This window comes from Limanda limanda, chromosome 4 (genome assembly GCF_963576545.1).
Source record: "Limanda limanda chromosome 4, fLimLim1.1, whole genome shotgun sequence".
NCBI classification, from domain to species: Eukaryota; Metazoa; Chordata; class Actinopteri; order Pleuronectiformes; family Pleuronectidae; genus Limanda; species Limanda limanda.
Genome location: NC_083639.1, coordinates 29580025 through 29599647, shown reverse-complemented (window position 1 = coordinate 29599647; position 19623 = coordinate 29580025). Strand labels below are relative to the sequence as shown.

General features: G+C 43.1%; 2 protein-coding genes across 2 annotated transcripts; both read left to right on the top strand.

The window, feature by feature from the left end:
* Nucleotides 1-216: 216 nt before the first annotated feature.
* Nucleotides 217-11696, top strand: LOC132999430 (uncharacterized). Its single transcript, XM_061069116.1, has 3 exons — nucleotides 217-499; nucleotides 8717-9050; nucleotides 11594-11696. The coding sequence occupies exons 1-3, from the start codon at nucleotides 235-237 to the stop codon at nucleotides 11694-11696; spliced, it is 702 nt and encodes a 233-aa protein (XP_060925099.1). The 5' UTR covers nucleotides 217-234.
* A 560-nt stretch (nucleotides 11697-12256) lies between these two features.
* LOC132999938 (gastrula zinc finger protein XlCGF57.1-like) lies at nucleotides 12257-18772 on the top strand. The gene is made up of 2 exons (XM_061069746.1): nucleotides 12257-12603; nucleotides 16845-18772. Exons 1-2 carry the CDS (start codon nucleotides 12291-12293, stop codon nucleotides 18353-18355), a joined length of 1824 nt encoding a protein of 607 aa, XP_060925729.1. The 5' UTR covers nucleotides 12257-12290; the 3' UTR covers nucleotides 18356-18772.
* The last annotated feature ends 851 nt before the right edge of the window (nucleotides 18773-19623 follow it).

The window sequence follows — 19623 nt, the reverse complement described above, 5'->3', positions numbered from 1 at the left end:
CACACACACACACACACACACACACACACACACACACACACACACACACACACACACACACACACACACACACACACACACACACACACACACACACACACACACACACACACACACACACACACACACACACACACACACACACACACACACACACACACACACACACACACACACACACACACACACACACACACACACACACAGACACACACAGACACAAAGAGGAGGAAGATGTGCGACGTGCAGCTGCTGCGGGAGTCGGTACATGAGCGGATCAGCGCCGCCGCCGAAGACTTCCTGCTGCAGCTGGAGAAAGGAGGAGAAACGGCTCGAGTCCCGGAGCTGAGAGCGATGCTAACCGAGCGGCTAACGGCGGCGGTGGAGGAGATCGTCGCGGTGTTCGAAGACAGAATGGAGCGGTCCGAGCGGGAGATCTGCCGCCAGAGGAGGCTGCTGGAGGCCGTGATGAAGCCCGAACTCCGGCTGCACCGAGTTGGTGAGTCCCTCGAGGAGCCGCTCACAGGCTAACGCTAGGTAGCTTCAGCTCTGCTAACGCCAGGTAGCTTCAGCTCTGCTAACGCTAGGTAGCTTCAGCTCTGCTAACGCTAGGTAGCTTCAGCTCTGCTAGCGCTAACTAGCGTCTGCTCTGCTAACGCTAGGTAGCTTCAGCACTGCTAACGCTAACTAGCGTCTGCTCTGCTAACGCTAGCTAGCTTCAGCTCTGCTAACGCTAGGTAGCTTCACCTCTGCTAACGCTAGGTAGTTTCAGCTCTGCTAACGCTAGGTAAATAGCTAGAAAATATATAAAACAACTGACAGTAAATTACGTTTAAATTCCTTTTAACCGCAGAGTTACGGAGCGGAGTCATTAATCGGTTTTAATAATATCTTCTAACACTGTGCGTATATCATCAGATCACTGCAGTGAACGTGACTGAGCCATCATAGGAGATCACTTACAAGAAATGAAGAAACTTTCCAAATAATATCCCAGAGGAGGTGAGGATCCCCTTATGTGAGGGAGTCCGATGCTCTAAATAAATAAATACTGCTGTGACACTGGTGCAGGGATCTGCATGATGTGTGCATGTGAATGGAAGGAGGAGGAGGAAGCGAGGGTTCAGAGATGTCTGATCAGCTGATATTGATTCTATTGATCTTTGATCTTGTTTTTACTTCAGGCTCCGTTCTTTCTCTCGTCTTCACTCTCACACAGTGTGTTATCCACAGCTGCAGCATCAGAGTATCAGTGTATTTTCTTTATTAGTGACATCACTGCTGTCCCATAAAGTCGCTCTTCACCTCACGAACAAACACCGCGATGTCAGTGTCAGAAAGTTTCACTTCCTCTTCACAGCGCTTGATGCTGTGACTCCGTCAGGACACATAGATGAATAAATCCATGTTTGTCAAAGCAACACTTTCCCTGAACTGGAGAATTTGGGTTTTATTTAAATTAGGGCTGCACAATAAATCAAATATTTATCGTGATCACGATTTTGGCTGTCACAATTAAATTTGCATGATCGTCAGCGATATTGACGCTTAAAATGCCTGCTCTGCTACATATCAAAACATGCACTTCCTCAACTAACAGTCAGCCAACCACCAGGGGGAGACCGAGATGGGAGGTGTCATGCGCGCAGCAGCAGCCTCAAAAAAAGATTAATCGTGATTACGATTATGGGGTCAAACGATCTCCAAACTACTATAATCGAGTTGAAACGATTATTTGGCAAGAGACGCGAGAGACCCGCATGCGCAATTCAGTGCAATTCACGCCGCCCCGCTGACTGGCACTCGCTCTCTAGCAGCAGTAACGTGAAGGAGACGAGTTGTGTGTGTGGGGACCGGCGGTGTTTAAAAAACAGCGCGAGTGGAAGTTCACACCGGACCCGCGATTATCCGCTTGTTGTTGTATGTAACCCATTCAATTTAGTTGTTCGGGAGTAAATGATGATGGTCCTCAGCCATCCCCCCCTCTCTTTTTCTCTCTGTCTGTGTGCTTGTAGTGGGGGGGGCAGATGGGGAAATTTACATTTACCGGAACCGGAAGTGACTGGTACTTCTGGTTAGACTTCAGAATAAGGGAACATATTAATAATGAATAATCGTGATTTTGATATTGTCCAAAATAATCGTGATTATTATTTTTTCCATAATCGAGCAGCCCTAGATGTCGATGCTGAAAATGCGTCGACATCAATATTTTAAGTCGACGCGTCGGACCCACACAACTTATGAATTGACCCTTAAGATTTCTAATACGTTTCATTTCAACTCATTATAACAAATGTTCTTCAATATCACTACGTGACGCCGGGTTTACACTGGACGCCGAAGCACTGCTCCGCGCTATTCTGAAGCGCGCTGGCGCCCGGCTGTTCACACGGGACGGGCATTTCTCAGCGATACATAGCAATACAACTAACTTTTTCAACCACCTGAAAAATCACCACAAACTAGGGCTGATTGGAAAAAATCATAATAACGATTTATTTTTTGGACAGTATCAAACGATTATTAATATGTGCCCTTATTCTGAAGTCTATGCTTTATTCTTTAAATGACTGTAACCAGAAGTACCATTCTCTTCCGGTTCCGGTTAACCCCGATGACGGCTTATTCGTGTCTTATTCCTCCGTGAAACCAGGATATTGGTGCCCGGTTATTCAAACCCTTAATGATGGCAACCCTAACACTCTCCAAAAAAACACTTAGTAATTGAGAACTTTGAAATTTCCTGTCATTATTAAATGTCCCCATCTGCCCCCCCACTACAAGCAGACAGTCAGAGAGGGGTGGGGGATGGCTATAAGGACCATCATCATTTAGCCCAAACCCCTACATTGAACAGGTTCGATACAACAAGCGGAAAATCGCGGGCTGACCCGCGCGGGTCCGTTGTGAACATCCAGGCGGCTGCGCGCTGGAGAATGGACGCTGCACGGCAGCACATCATGTGGTGCTGCTCCTCATCGGATTCTTCCAACTTTTTTGACCCTTTTTGTCGATCACACGGGGCTGCCCTCCCTCTGACATTTTCCATTGCGCGGTTTTTTAAATACCGCCGGTCACCACACACACAACTCTCCTCCTTCACTTCACAGCTGCTTGAGAGTCAGCGGGGCCGCATGAGCGTCTCTTTCGAAAAAGATGCCAAATAATCGTTTCAACTCGATTTATAGTATTTTGGAGATCGTTTGACCCCATAATCGTAATCACAATTAAATTCCGATTAATTGAGCAACCCTACCACAAACCACAGTACGACGAATGCATTAAGGCCAAAGCTCACGTTTCCTCACTGAATCTACGCCCATGTCCAACGTCAACCCAGAAAACCATAACAGCGACCCTGCATAGCGTGACAGCGTATCCATCCACCTCCCAAAGACACACTGAAATAACGGATGCAATCGCATCTCATCAAAGACTTGTACAGCCAGGGGGAGATTTCCCCTCTGACAGCCAAGCTGGGTCAAAACCTGTCATCCGGTGGTGACAGACAGATGCTTGTCTGGGGCCAGGCGTGCAGCACGTGGGTTCTTCTCTGTACTTGGACCCGGAGCAGGAGAGCTTCTCCGGCTGCTACTCGCAGGAGAGTGGGCGTGGCCATCTTCACCAACATCACCACAATCATCCACCTGGGAGCGTTCAAAAATTGCGGATATTTTTAACTACTTCCCAGGAGGTTCATGCCACATGTTCTCAGATGGAGGCTCTCTGTCCGCTGGTTGGAGGTTGCTCACTTGTGTGTGCGTGCATTAGGGGTGTCACGATACCAAAAATTCAGTAGTCGGTGCCAATACCAGTAAAATAACACGATTCTCGATGCCAATTTTGATACCACGGTAAAAAAAGTGCATTCTTTGGATGTTGTTAACCTCTTAAGAGTCAGGTGAAATTCGCCTAAAAATGCCTGTTTGAGGACACCCAGATTATATTAAAAGCTGTTCTTGAACCGTTTGGAGTACATGCATGATCTTGGTCTCTTTGAAAGGTAACATTCTGAGCTTCCCCCCCAACAGTCAGAATCACTCTAAGTGCTACTGGCATTGACTAATAGCAGTTGGCACACAGTGAGTTAGAAGCTTTTTATTTTCGCCTGAATATTTTTGGTAAACAGATGCCTGCTGATGACTATAGCTGGGACTTATGAAATGGAAAACATAATGGGACCCTAGCATGAAGCCTTGACTAGCCCAAGTTCAAAATTGAACACAATACCACAGAAAATGAATATTTTACAGATGTTTTACTAAGGGCATGTCTAGGCGTTTTCCAAATATGTCATTTGGAGGCTCCAAAGGACCCTTTGGAACCATGGTAACCAAATAGGCTAAAAAGGCTACTTTTACACTAAAAATCATACTTTTATATAAAGGAGACAAAACTGGTCATTTGGTTTAAAATTTATTCTACACAAACATTTCCCCAACATCTGAAACCACACCTATTCACATTCCTATAGTCAAACAAAGTCAAAAACACATCTCCCCCCCCATCCCAGACCACACCTATTCACAGTTCTACAAATCAACAGTAAATCCTTAAAAACCCACAAATACACGAGCACACCCACAGTAATTTATAAATTATATATTATAATAAATACGTACTTGTCAAGAGTAATGTCTCGTCCATCCTCAAACATGGCCTCTGCCTCGGAGTCAAACAACATTTCGCAGTCTTCCACTGATACGTCGTCATCAGACTTGTCGCTTTCAGGTTGAAGACACAGATCCCTGGCTTCATCGGACGTGAAGTTCCGTTTCTCTAAATGTTTCGCCATACTGTAGCCTCAAAACTCTCCAAAGCAAGACTGAATTCTGTGCACAGATCTCACAGGCAACGCTCTGACTTTTACACACGTACGCACGATACTCTGGGACCAGCTGAACACTGGGGCGGCGGGGCTCCAGAGCCCCCGGTCACCTACACGCACATCTGCGAGACGGAGGTGCTCAGCATGGGGGGGGGGTTCCTGCTGAGGCCCGGCGCTTCCTTACCGCTGCACGACCACCCGGACATGAAAGGGATGCTCAAGGTCTTTACACCGCCTCATGTCTGCTGTGTTGTGGCTCCAAACACACTCTGTCTGTTACGTGACTTGTGTTCGAAAGGGTTAAAAATCACATTCTGAGGAGTGGGACCAGTTCATTAACTTCAGGAAACTGTTCACAGTTGTACTGTTTGACTTTGTGGCCTGTGCATTTCTCCGTTTTATATTTATAACTTTATTTACCTTGATTTTACAAAATATTTTCAAAGTATAGTAGAGGCAAATTCTATGTTTCAGTTGTGTGAAATGTTTCTGACTTGGGAACACTAAGACACCTATCATTTTAAATATTATTTAACACTAAATGTATCTTATATTGTGTTGGTCATATTTAAATCATTTATTACATTTTGTTGGGGAAAAAAATTGGATCAAATAAAAAAATAGCATATTAAATCGCAATCGCAATATTGGGGGAAAAAAATCGTAATTAGATTATTTCCCCAAATCGTTCAGCCCTAATTTTGATACCCAGAGAGCTGCTTTGTTTACATGCTAAGATAAGTTACAACGGAAAATAAGTCAAAGTTGACACGTAGCTGCTGGCTACTCTGAGATTACCCAACAGCTGACTGTGGCTATTCTTTGAAGAAATAGTGTGTTAGGGAACGATTATTTTACTGGATTGGATCGTCTGGACCTTCGGCAATGTACCAAGACCGTTTTTGTTCGAATGTTATCGATCTGTGGATTAATATGATGCTTCATAGGTGAGTGACGTCGCCTATCTTTTTTTTTTTTTAATATAAGTTGTCTGACTGATACGTTGTTTGTACCGGCTGTGGTGATCGGATCTTGAAATGGTTTACATCAGTGGAATCAGAAGAATCTTGGCTTTCTAACGATGTGTTGCATTAGTACCTAGCTGTACGACGCAGTTCTGTAAATAACAATGTTTGACGCTGATCGGTCAAACGGCGCGCCCGCGTAAGAGGTTAATGTCATATACGGTAGTTCAATGTGCATGCGCATATACTGTGAGTTATACGGTAGTTGCAGACGCATGTGAGTGACGCATTGTTGTGAGACACGTTATGCATTAAATGATAATGCCACGGTCATCTGCCTCACGTCGGGTTTACACAATTGACGCTGAAGCGACGCCAAAGCGACGTGTAAGCGCAGCACCAAGCCTTAAATAACAGCTGGCTCCCATCCACTCCCATGTTAAACTTTGTGTGGGTCCCACCGGAGGCTGAAGTGTAAACAACCAAGTGCCGGCGTGCTAGGGATTAGCACGGCGGCGTTGCTTCCGTGTCCGGTGTAAACCCGGCGTCCAACGCAAAGTACTCCCATACACGACTCTTTGTGCCATTTTAATAAACAAGACGAGGTGGGGCGAACGCCGCAGTTGCCGTCTTGGTTTTCTGAATGTAAACGTCGACTGGCGCAGCACCAATGCTAATGCTAAGTTGCTAACAGCTGGGCAGCTCACGGTGCCTACGGTGCTTCAAAAAGTGGGCATCGTCGTGTTTTGTTATCTTAGTATCGACAGGTATCGTAAGTATTGGCTCTCGTGACATCCCTAGCGTGCACGTGTGTGTGTGTGTGCGTGAACGTGTCTATGTGTGCGCGCACAAGTCTGTGTGTGCGCGCATCTGGATGGAACTCCGCCGTGCGCGATACAGAGCAGAAATCTAAACGCGTAGAGACAGAAATGACATGCCTTCGTGTAAATAAGATAAATAACAGAAGGCCATTTAGTTTGTTTAATAAAAGAGCAAGCTATAGACCTGTTTCATAGGAAAGGTAACCTTAAAATGATTTGTTGAGATCTTGCACGATATTAAAATATAAAAAATAAAATAAATAGGTAATTTGACCTTCCAGGGGGGGCGGGAGGTGTCCCCTAATAAAATGGTAGGGGAAACACTGATACTGTAACAGTTACAGTATAATTTATCAATAACAAGGTGTTAGGCCTAACACCTTGTTGTTGCCTTTTCTGCATAGGCTCGAATTGTTTTCATTTGGTTGAATTCTGTGATGGCATATTTATTTTTAGTTAGCCCTTTATTTTGGGTAAACAGTTTATTTATATTTTGCTTTAGGTGAATAAGAACCGTATAAGTTTTATTTTGATGCAAAGATGTGTACATTAACTGGAAGGTTACACAACATGGAAGTGAAAGCAGTGCTCTGTGGATTTAATTTTGGGTAAAAAGTGTTGGTACTATTTTAATTATATTTTCCTTCTACGAGATGCACTGTTATAAGGACGAGTCTGATGCAATGATTTGTACATTAGCCAGAATGTAGCACAACAATGGAAGTGGAAGCAGTATTCTTGTTCATTTAAACGTGAAAGTGCAATAAAAAGATGTTGTCCCTAATATTAACGAATAATCGTGATCTCAATATTGATCAAAAATAATCGTGATTATGATTTTGGCCATAATCATGCAGCCTTAATTTAAATACTAAAACTGGTTTACAACATGGATTGATTCAGTCACTGAAGTTGTGCAGTGAAGATGATCCCTGCTATTCCAGTCTATTCCTATTCCATTCCACGTGTTGATAATCGGAATATATTACGCTTGTGTCAGGACTGTTGAGCAATTATTGTTAGGAGCGTACTATAAGCTGGTGTGCCTTTAGGCGTTCAAAAAATTTGGTTATCAAAATAAAATGTAAAACATTAATATTTAAAATATTAATATTAAATCATAACTTTAGTTTGTTTAAGTTCTCTCGGGGCACCACCCTTCACAGAAGGGAAAAGATAGCGAATTTATTGATTAAGATCAGTCTCATTTAGATCTAGTTCAATTAGAAATCTCAATATTTACTATTAAAAATTATATAATGAACAGTGAAGGTTATGGAATTCTTAACAGTGTAGCGGCTGGCAACATTCACTTATACAACATTAATGAAAGAACATTTGTGAAAAAAAACATTTATTATGAACATAATAAAGTTCGAAGTCCTTTCCTGCAGGACATCGAGTCACTGCTAGGAGTTTGTAGAGCTTGATTTGAGCGGCGGTTTCCTTGAGAAGATGAGCTGGAAGCTAGACCTTTGCGCTCCTTTTGTAGATTGGAAGAGAAGATGTGCTGGAGCAGTCAGGCCCTCTCCTTGGCGATGCAGGAAGGGAGGCTGGCCGCCTGCCTCTTCAGTGGGGCAAGGGAAAGAGAGTGAAGAGAGGGAGATCTTGGGCTTATATAGGCCCGGTGACCTCACAGGTCATGGGGCCAGAGTGACCAATAGGAGGTGAGCCTTGTGGCTTTTCACACCTCTGTGAAGTTGACCGGAACAAGGGAACATGTAGCATTCTGGGAGCTTGAGGTTTTTGGCTTTCTCATAGTTCTACTGAACAAAGAGACCATGCTTGTTATCAGGCTTTGACCACACATGTAAGGTGAAAAGGAGGCCTTTGGTTTCATAAAAACCGTGTCCCAACACCAAATAAGGGCCCAGACCCTGTTTATCAAGGTCATAGCAGTGAGACACCGCCAAATAAGGGTTCCATCCTGTCAGGTAGACAGTATCACAGGAGTGAGACATCTGGTCAGGGGATTTCCACTACGCTAGACACTGTCAAATGTTATCAAAAATAATAGTCAACATTATTGGACACAACACAAGTTTTTAAAAACACTTCCCGAAACTCTGAAATGATAAACGTGTGTTTTTGTGTTTCAGTGTTTCCTGCTGACGTACAGCAGCTGATGGTGAATAAAGAAGAGGTTCCCCCTGAGCAGCAGCAGTGGAGCCCCCTTGTGGACCAGGAGGACCAAAACCCCCCCCATATTAAAGAGGAACAGGAGGAACCGTGGACCAATCAGGATGGAGTGCAGCTTCAACAAGTTGAGCAGGCTGATATCAAGTTCACATGGACTGCTGTCACTATGAAGAGTGAAGAAGATGAAGAGAAACCTGAGTTGTCTCAGCTTCATCAGAGTCAGACTGAGGAGAACAGAGCGGACTGTGGAGAACAAGAACCAGCCAGGAACTCAGGTCCTGATGGACATTTACAACAAGGTACTGAAGACAGTGAAGATGATTGGATGCAGACCAGGGAACCTCCGTCTGGTTTAAATACAAAAAAAATCAAACAGCCTCTAAGTGATATGAAATGTAAAACTGGTAAGAAAGCATTTGGTTGTTCTGAGTGTGGTAAAAGATTCAGACGAAAGTGCGATCTAACAAAACACATGAGGACTCATACAGGAGAGAAACAACTTAGTTGCTCCTAGTGTGGTAAAAGATTTAGACTAATGGGTAATGTAACTGCATATGAGTAGTAATATAGGAGAGAATTTACTTGCTCTGTGTGGTTAAAGATTCAAGTTGCATCTTTTGCAACAAAACATTTATGAGGATTTGTCAGCAACCTTTCATATAATCCATATTCATAGTAAACTGTTGTAAACAGAGATTTTAGAATTCCCCCTTTCACCTGTTTTTAACAGAGTTAAACAATTTCTTTGTCGCTAGAAAAAATAACTCATTGATTAACATGAAATATTTGTGTTGATAATTTGTTTCCACTGATTTGATTTATGCTATATATATTTCATACCCATATATACTTAATTAATTTTTCATAATGTCCTGCGTGTCTTGTAAAAAATCCGCTCTAAACTAACAGCTGAATATACATAAGCAAAGTCATACAGGAGAGAAACTATTTACTTTCTCCTAGGTTGGTAAAAGATTTAAACTAATGGGCAATCTGTGTATACGATTAGTCATATAGCAGATCATTATTTTACTTGCTCTCAGTGTGGAAAAAGATTTAGCTGTAGGTTAGGGCTGCAACTAACGACTATTCTGACAGTCGATTAGTCACCGACTATTGAAACGATTAATCGACTAATCGGATTATGAATGACACAAATTCTCAATTGCTCTTATTTGGCTTATTACTATTTGACAGCTTTTAAATTTAGCTTGAGGTTGTTCGAGGCATGTGATGACTGAAAATAAAGTCAATAACGATTGATACTTCATTCCAAAAAAATGTCTTTTAATAAAATTTTTTGCATATAAGGGTACTGTTGACACAAAAGCAAAGAAATCAAGTTTTTGTCCATTTAAAAGCAAGGACAGGCAAAGTGCTAATACATTTTTTTGAATTTAAATTTAAGTTTTCCTTTTTCCTGTCAACTAAGAACAGGCCAAGTGCTGATACTAAAAATAAATTAAAAATCAAGTGTCCATTTTTCCTGTTAACAAAAATGACAAGGAAAGTAACAGCAATTAAAAACATCAACAAACCAAACTACAGTCTTCTTCTGACTAAATAATTGTGATTAAAAAAAGACATTTGTCAGGCAATGGGATAACATAACTTATTTAAACTCGTTAATAAAAGGTGTGAACCATATTTTTGTAATGGATTCTAGAATCCTGCACGCAGGTATATACGTATATATATAACATCTGACAGAGGCGAGTCCGCATCGTCTCCGTTACGAAGTCACACGTGACTCCTCCTCCTCACATGCACGTGTCCTGCTTACATGGAGAGCAGGTCCTCTGTACAGATACTGCAGGTAGTTTTTTTTGGGCTGTTAAGAGTGAAGTTCTCCCGAACTTTTTACTTTCTGGTACGCGATGCTGCTGGAGCGGAGGCCGCCATTGGTCCATGTTTTGACGCTATTGCACATGCGTGACTTTCAGAGATAGGAAGGAAGCGAGATGGCTCACTCCTCAGCTGCTTTCATCAGCACCGCCGGTAAAACGACATTTAGTTCAAGCGGCACGAAAAACACGCGCTATGACGTAACCAACAAATCATCGACGAGTAAATTCGTCGGCGACTATTCTTGTCATCGATTTTTGTCGACGACGTCGACTAATCGTTGCACCCCTACTGTAGGTACAATTTAACGAGACGTATAAGAATTCATACAAGAGAGAAATTATGGTTTGCAAAAAAATTTCATATAAATCTATCAGCAGCTATCGATATTATCCATATTCATAGTTCACTGTTGTAAAAAGAGAATTAAGAATCCCTCCACCTGTTTTTACCAGAGTTAAACAATTTATGTTCCTAGAAAATACAACTCATTGAATAACATGAAAGATTTGTGTTGATATTTCTTGTTTCTACTGATTTATTCCACGTGTTGATAATCATATATTACGCTTGTTTCAGGACAAAAAGTAGAACTTGCGGTTTTGTCTCGCTCCAGATGCCATCTTGAGAAATCTCCCCTGGATGCTCCAGCTTCAAGCGCTCGTGCATCACGGTTGTGCTGCGATGATCATTTTGGATTTTACAGAGTTTATAGAGAAACATGTTGTTTGGTCTCCGTCTAAAAAACTTTGACTCGACGCAGCCATCTTCCTTCCTCCTAATGACATCATCACTAGAAGACCAGAAATTCACTTATGCAACATTTATGAAAGAACATTTGTGAAAGAAAACATTTATTATGAATATAATAAAGTTCGAAGTCCTTACCTGCAAGACATCGAGTCGCTGCTAGGAGTTTGTAGAGCTTGATTTGAGCGGCGGGTTCCTTGAGAAGATGAGCTGGAAGCTAGACCTTTGCGCTCCTCTTGTAGATTGGAAGAGAAGATGTGCTGGAGCAGCCAGGCCCTCTCCTTGGCGATGCAGGAAGGGAGGCTGGCCGCCTGCCTCTTCAGTGGGTTGAGGGAAAGGGAGTGAAGAGAGGGAGATCTTGGTCTTATATAGGCTCGGTGACCTCACAGGTCATGGGGCCAGAGTGACCAATAGGAGGTGAGCCTTGTTGCATTTCACACCTCTGTGTGAGGTCGACCGGAACAAAGGAACATGCAGCATTCTGGGAGCCTGAGGTTTTTGGCTTTCACATAGTTCTACTGAATAAGGGGCCATGCTTGTTCTCAGGCTTTGACCACACATGTAGGCAGAAAAGGAGGCCTTTGGTTTCATTAAAACCATGTCCCAACACCAAATAAGGGCCCAGACCCTGTTTATCAAGGTCATAGCAGTGAGACACCGCCAAATAAGGGTTCCATCCTGTCAGGTAGACAGTATCACAGCAGTGAGACATCTGGTCAGGGGATTTCCACTACACTAGACACTGGTCAGTGGAATTTTCCTCCACAGTGACAATCAACTACCTCAACATCTCTGCTTCCTGAATGTGATAATTCAAAAATAACGGTCGACATGGTCGAGTTGGACACAACTCAAGTTTTTAAAAACACTTCCGGAAACTCTGATATGATAAACATGTGTATTTGTGTTTCAGTTTGTTCTGCAGACGTACAGCCGCTGATGGTGAATAAAGAAGAGGTTCCCCCTGAGCAGCAGCAGTGGAGCCCCCTTGTGGACCAGGAGGACCAAAAGCCTCCCCACATTAAAGAGGAACAGGATGAACCGTGGACCAATCAGGATGGAGTGCAGCTTCAACAACTTGAGCAGGCTGATATCAAGTTCACATGGACTGCTGTCACTATAAAGAGTGAAGAAGATGAAGAGAAACCTGAGTTGTCACAGCTTCATCAGAGTCAGACTGAGGAGAACAGAGCGGACTGTGGAGAACAAGAACCAGCCAGGAACTCAGGTCCTGATGGACATTTACAACAAGGTACTGAAAACAGTAAAGATGATTGGATGCAGACCAGGGAACCTCAGTCTGGTTTAAATACAAAAAATAGCAAACAGCATCTGAGTGATATGAAATGTAAATCTGGTAAGAAAGCATTTGGTTGTTCTGAGTGTGGTAGAAGATTCAGACAAAACTGCGATCTAACTGAACATATGACGATTCATTCAGGAGAGAAACCGTTTAGTTGCCTCGAGTGTGGTAAAAGATTTAGACTAATGGGTAATATAATTGCATATGAGTATTAATATAAGAGAGAATGAATTTACTTGCTCTGTGTGGTTAAAGATTCAAGTTGTACGTTTGCAACAAAAAATGTATGAGGATTTGTCAGCAACGTTTCATATTATCCATATTCATAGTAAACTGTTGTAAATAGAGAATTTAGAATTCCCCCTTTCACCTGTTTTTATCAGAGTTAAACAATTTCTTTGTAGCTAGAAAAAATAACTCATTGATTAACATGGAAGTTTGTGTTGATATTTCTTGTTTCTACTGATTTGATTTATGCCATATATATTACATACACATATATACTTAATGTATTTTTCATAATCTCCTCCGTGTCTGGTAAAAAAAAGTCGCCTGAAATTAACAGCTGAATATTCATAAGAGAAGTCATACAGTAGAGAAACAATTTACTTGCTCCTAGGTTGGTAAAAAATTGAAACTAATGGGCAATCTGTGTATACGATGAGTCATACAGCAGATCATTTTTTTACTTGCTCTCAGTATGGTAAAAGATTTAACTGTAGGTACAATTTAAAGAGACGTATAAGGATTCATACAGGAGAGAAATTAATAATTTGCAAAAAATTTTTTTAGATAAATCTATCAGCAGCTATCCATATTCATAGTTCACTGTTGTAAAAAGAGAATTAAGAATCCCTCCACCTGTTTTTACCAGAGTTAAACATGTCTACTGATTTTTTCCTCATATAATACACACCTATACAGTGAAGGAAATAAGTATTTCGTCCCTTGCTTTTGAGGGGTGGCTGGAGGTGCAGTTGTTGGTGTAGAGCAGGGGTGCCCAATACGTAGATCGGGATCTACTGGTCGATCGAACGACTGGACAAGAGACAGTCACGTGGACGCTCCGGTGCCAGTACCCCCTCTTCTTTATTCTTCGCCGCTGCCGCCAATTTCAAGAGTAGCTCACAAGCCTATAACGTGTGGGCACACCTGATTTAAGGGGATAAGAGTAGAGGGGAGAGCACACAACCTTGTGGGGCTCCAGTGCTGATGGTCCGGGGCTCAGACAAGCTTGCCCAGCTTCACGCGCTGCTTCCTGTCTGTCAGCAAGTCATTGATCCGACTGCAATTGGGCTCAGGCACGCTCAACTTGTCTCAGAGAAGAGCTGGGGCGTTGGTGTGGAATGCGGAGCTGAAGTCCACAAACAGGATCCTGGCGTAGGTGCCGGGGGAGTCGAGGTGCTTGAGGAGACTGCATTGAGTCCCATGTTGACTGCGTCGTCTACAGTCTTGTTTGCTCTGTAGGGAAACTGCATTGGGTCGAGGAGGTGGTTGGTTATGGTCTTGAGGTGAGTCAGCACCAGGCGCTCAAAGATCTTCATTACTATAGAGGTAGGGGCGACTGGTCTGTAGTCAGGGTTAGGGTTAGAACTGGTCCATTGTCTGTCAAATCTGCAGTAAATAACATTCATTCAGGTCGTTGGCAAGTTTAAGGTCTTCCACAGAGTGGTGTCAACGTGTTCGTTTATCCCAAATATGAGAAGAGCTGGTCTGGTCTAATTCAAGTATTTATTAAGAAGCAATGAAAAGTTAACAGCATGGCTATGGGCACTCATGCATCGCCTCGGCTAAATCAGTAGCACGGGGTAGTCAAAAGTTGCACCGCACAGACTGCGTTTGTAATCTTTTATAACAGTAGGTAGAACAGGATTGGTCAATTAAAAGGGGAAGTCCTCCTTCATGGTGCGCAGGCGTAGTACCATCATCCCGAGTTCGAATCAGGAAGTGACAAGGAGCTGTTCCCAGGTTAGGCCCTCCTTCGACCGTTGCTGGGAAAATGTTCATATCATGACAATGCGGTTTTGTGTTTTGAGAAAAAGCCTTGAATCGGCTCATGCCTTGTGAGTGTTCAGTAAGCATGTTTAATCTAAAAAAAGTTATACATGAGACCAAGTTAGAGTACAGTGTATTGAATATCACAGATTCAAAGTTCCCACAACAGGCATTATCAGACAGGTGCAAGATTGAATAGCGATGTGACCTACACATATTTTAACCAACTTCAAGATTCACACCAAGCAGCAAAGGTTACTAAAAGTCACTGTGAGGGCCACATATTTCCCACATATTCCGCCCAAACTGCCCCCGCCCCCAACCCCTTTACATACTGTATCTTGTTTAAAGTCGAGTTTCATTGCCATATTCACAGACACACACACATGGGTAAAATAGATTTCCAGTTTGAACATCGGCCAGGCTGTTGGAAGCAGTTCTAAAAATGTCCCAGTCAGTGTTGTCCAGGCAGACACGCAGCTCCTCCACAGCTTCTCTGCTGCTCCAGGTCTTGGATCTCAGCACAGCAGGTTTAGAAAGTTTGAGTTTCTGTCTGTAAGACGGGATCAGATGAATAAGAGCGTGGTCGTATAGACCCAGAGCAGCGCAGGAAACTGCATGATAAGCCTTGCTGATGGTGCTGTAGCAGTGGTCCAGAGTATTCTCCCCCTAGTTGGGCATTAAACTTATTAAAGTCCCCAGGACAATAAGAGGGGAATACGTGTTCTCTCCTTCTCTCCACTCCTAGTATCTGATCAGCAAGTTGGCGTTGAGCCTCGCGCACGTCGGCTTGCGGTGGGATGTAAACTCCGGCCAGGATAAAAGAGCTGAATTCAGGGGGAGAGTAGAACGGTCTGCAGGTGATAAAGAAAGTTTCCAGGTCAAGAGAACAGGATTGTGAAATCACTTTCACGTCGCTGCACCAGCCCTGGTTTATATAAAAACAAATCCCTCCGCCTTCTGCCTTCCGTGAGAGGATGGGGTCGCAGTCTGCACGTAGCAGCTGAAAGCCGGTCAGCTGTGCGGCAGAGTCCGCTGTAGCTTCGGTCAGCCACGATTCCGTAAACCACAAAATCAGAAGAAAGGGAAAAGTCTCTATGTCCTTATGAGAAGGCGCAGCTCGTCCATCTTGTTGCACATTGAGCGGACATTGGAGAGGAGTATACTCGTTAGAGGTGGCCCCTCTGCGCTTTCCTCTCCGTCTCTGCCTCAGTCTCGCTGCGTGGCCGAGGACCAAGGCACCTTTGAGAAGTAAATCCACGGAAGAGGCGAGAGAGTTGGGACATAAATCAGATGGTGTTGTGCCCCCTATGTTAAGCAGCTTGACTGCTATCCCAGTCTATTCCTTTTCCATTCCACTTGTTGATAATCATAATATATTACGCTTGTTTCAGGACAAAAAGTAAAACTTGCGGTTCTGTCTCGCTCCAGATGCCATCTTGAGAAATCTCCCCTGGATGCTCCAGCTTCAAGTGCTCGTGCATCACGGTTGTGCTGCTGTGATCATTTTGGATTTGCAGAGTTTACAGAGAAACATGTTGTTTGGTCTCCGTCTAAAAAACTCCCAAACTTTAGATGATTGTGGGCTATTTGTTTCCTGGCTTCAGTTTGATCTTTTGGTGAATCAAAGCTTTGACTCGACGCAGCCATCTTCCTTCCTCCTAATGACGTCATCACTAGAAGACCAGACAGATGTGAAGAGAGTTTGTGTTGATAAGAGCTGACGACGGTGTCGGGGTGATGTAAACATGATCACATGATCTATGCAGCAGAGTTAATACATCACTTCCTGTCTCTGTCTGCTGCTCCTCCGTCACCTGAATAGTAAGGAGGATTTGATGCTGGTGTGAACGAGTCTGTGCAGAAAACCTGCTGCTGTGTTGTTCATGTGTGAAACACAAACTCTGGAGAAACTCTGGAGACAATTCTCTGGTTTTTACCCACAGGTCATAACTGAAAACAGCTTAACCAACTAACTAACCTCCACTCGCCCTGCTCTGCTCTGTTAGTGTCCTAATTTGTTCATTTGACCTCAAAATATAAAACTTTTTTTACTGGTCACTATGAACTACTTCAACATCTCTGCTTTCTGAGTGTGATCCTTCAAAATAGTATTAGACATTAAACGACACAACTCATGTTTTTAAAAACAATTCGGGAAACTGAAATGATAAACGTGTGTATTTGTGTTTCAGTGTGTCCTGCTGACGTACAGCAACTGATGGTGAATAAAGAAGAGATTCCCCCTGAGCAGCAGCAGTGGAGCCCCCTTGTGGACCAGGGGGACCAAAAGCCCCCCCACATTAAAGCGGAACAGGAGGAACCTTGGACCAATCAGGAGGGAGAACAACTTCAACAATTTGAGGAGGCTGATATCAAGTTCACATGGACTGCTGTCACTATGAAGAGTGAAGAAGATGAAGAGGAACCTGAGTTGTCACAGCTTCATCAGAGTCAGACTGAAGGGAACAGAGCCGACTGTGGAGAACAAGAACCAGCCAGGAACTCAGTTCCTGATGGACATTTACAACAAGGTACTGAGGCCAAGAATGAAGACAGTGAAGATGATTGGATGCAGACCAGGGAACCTCAGTCTGGTTTAAATACAAAAAATAGCAAACAGTCTCTAAATGATATGAAATGTAAAACTGGTAAGAAAGAATTTGGTTGTTCTGAGTGTGGTAAAAGATTCAAACGAAAGTGGGATCTAACTGAACATATGTGGGACCATACAGGAGAGAGACCATTTAGTTGCTCTGAGTGTGATCAAAGATTCAAACGAAAGAGCCATCTAACTCTACATATGAGGATTCATACAGGTGAGAAACCGTTTAGTTGCGCCGAGTGTGGTAAAAGACTCAGACGAAATTGCAATCTAACTGAACATATGAGGATTCATTCAGGAGCAAAACCGTTTAGTTGCTCTGAGTGTGGTAAAAGATTCAAACGAAAAGGCGAGCTAACTGTACATATGAGGACTCATACTGGAGAGAAACCGTTTTGTTGCTCCGAGTGTGGTAAAAGATTCAAACGAAAGTGGGATCTAACTGAACATATGTGGTACCATACAGGAGAGAGACCATTTAGTTGCTCTGAGTGTGATCAAAGATTCAAACAAAAGGGCGAGCTAACTGTACATATGAGGATTCATACAGGACATAAACTGTTTAGTTGCTCCGAGTGTGGTAAAAGATATCTTCAAAAGGGCCTACTAACTGTACATATGAGGACTCATACAGGAGAGACACCGTTTAGTTGCTCTGAGTGTGGTAGAAGATTCAAACGAAAGGGGGATCTAACTGAACATATGTGGGACCATACAGGAGAGAGACCATTTAGTTGCTCTGAGTGTGATCAAAGATTCAATCGAAAGGGCCATCTAACTCTACATATGAGGATTCATACAGGTGAGAAACCGTTTAGTTGCGCCGAGTGTGGTAAAAGACTCAGACGAAATTGCGATCTAACTGAACATATGAGGACTCATTCAGGAGCAAAACCGTTTAGTTGCTCTGAGTGTGATCAAAGATTCAAACGAAAGGGCGAGCTAACTGTACATATGAGGACTCATACAGGAGAGAAACCGTTTAGTTGCGCCGAGTGTGGTAAAGGATTTCTACAAAAGGGCCTACTAACTGTACATATGAGGACTCATACAGGTAGAAAGCATTTAGTTGCGCCTAGTGTGGTAAAAGATTTAGACTAATGGGTAATCTAACTGCATATGATTTAGCCTGGGTGCCAGACGACCTTAGCCCCGCCCACAACATTTGAGTTTCGGAAGTTCGGTCTGGCATTGCTCCGTTGGGGAGAAACTATGATCGAACAGAAGCTGTTCTGACCAATCAAATTGTCAGGGCGGGCTTTATACGATGATGGACAGATGATCTACAGTGGCGTAATCAATCACGTCACCAAACAGCGCTGCCTGCCGCTGGAGAGCTGAGATGTGTCGATGCTGCCATTGAGTCTGTTTCAGCAGACATCGACAGCGCATTCATTTTGAAACAGGAACAGAGGAACGCGATCAAGGCATTTGTAGAACGAAAAGATGTTTTTGCCGTCCTTCTACGGGATTCGGAAAAAGTTTTATTTATCAGCTGGCCCCGATGCTGCGGCCACACAAGCAGTCGTATAAATAAAAAGAGAGTGGGGGGTGCTACGGTCCTCAGCACATATGAGAAAAAAAAGACACATGTTGGGACGCTGTTGCAGTTAATGTTGGAGCAACAAGTAAGTGTATGCTTGAAAAAAACGATTAACTGCCGTTTTGACTCCTCGCTGGCCTCCTGCAGAGCCATGACAGCGGAGCTCCGGAAGCAGCTTGCCGGGGCTCTCACGAGCAGCCCTGGTCTCCAGCTGCTTCCTGGGGGCTTTGCCTCCGCTGGATATACGAGCGGCTTTTGCAGCATTTCCATTGATTTATTTAGAGAGTGAATAAACTCGTGAAACAGACAACTGACAACAACTATGTGTCGCTTGACATACGTCACATACGAGCGAAGAGAAATTCATTTTCCTGGTTCGGTTGAAACACGCCCCATAATCACAGCCCAATGGAGCAGTATCAGGCTTATATTCTGACTAGAATTATGAGACTGATAACGTCAGAATACATATGAGTAGTAATATAGGGGAGAATGAATTGACTTGCTCTGTGTGGTTATAGATTTTAGTTGCATCGTTTGCAACAATTGCAATTATTAGGATTTTTCAGCAGCTATTTATATTATCCATATTCATAGTTCACTTTTCTAAATAGAGAATTTCGAATTCCCCCTTTCACCTGTTTTTATCAGAGTTAAACGATATCTTTGTCCTTAGAAAAAATAACTCATTGAATAACCTGAAAGATTTGTGTTGATATTTCTTGTTTCTACTGATTTGATTTATGCCATATATATTACATAACCATATGTATTGAATGTATTTTTCATAATTTCCCCCTTGTCTGATAAAAAACTTGCCCGAAAT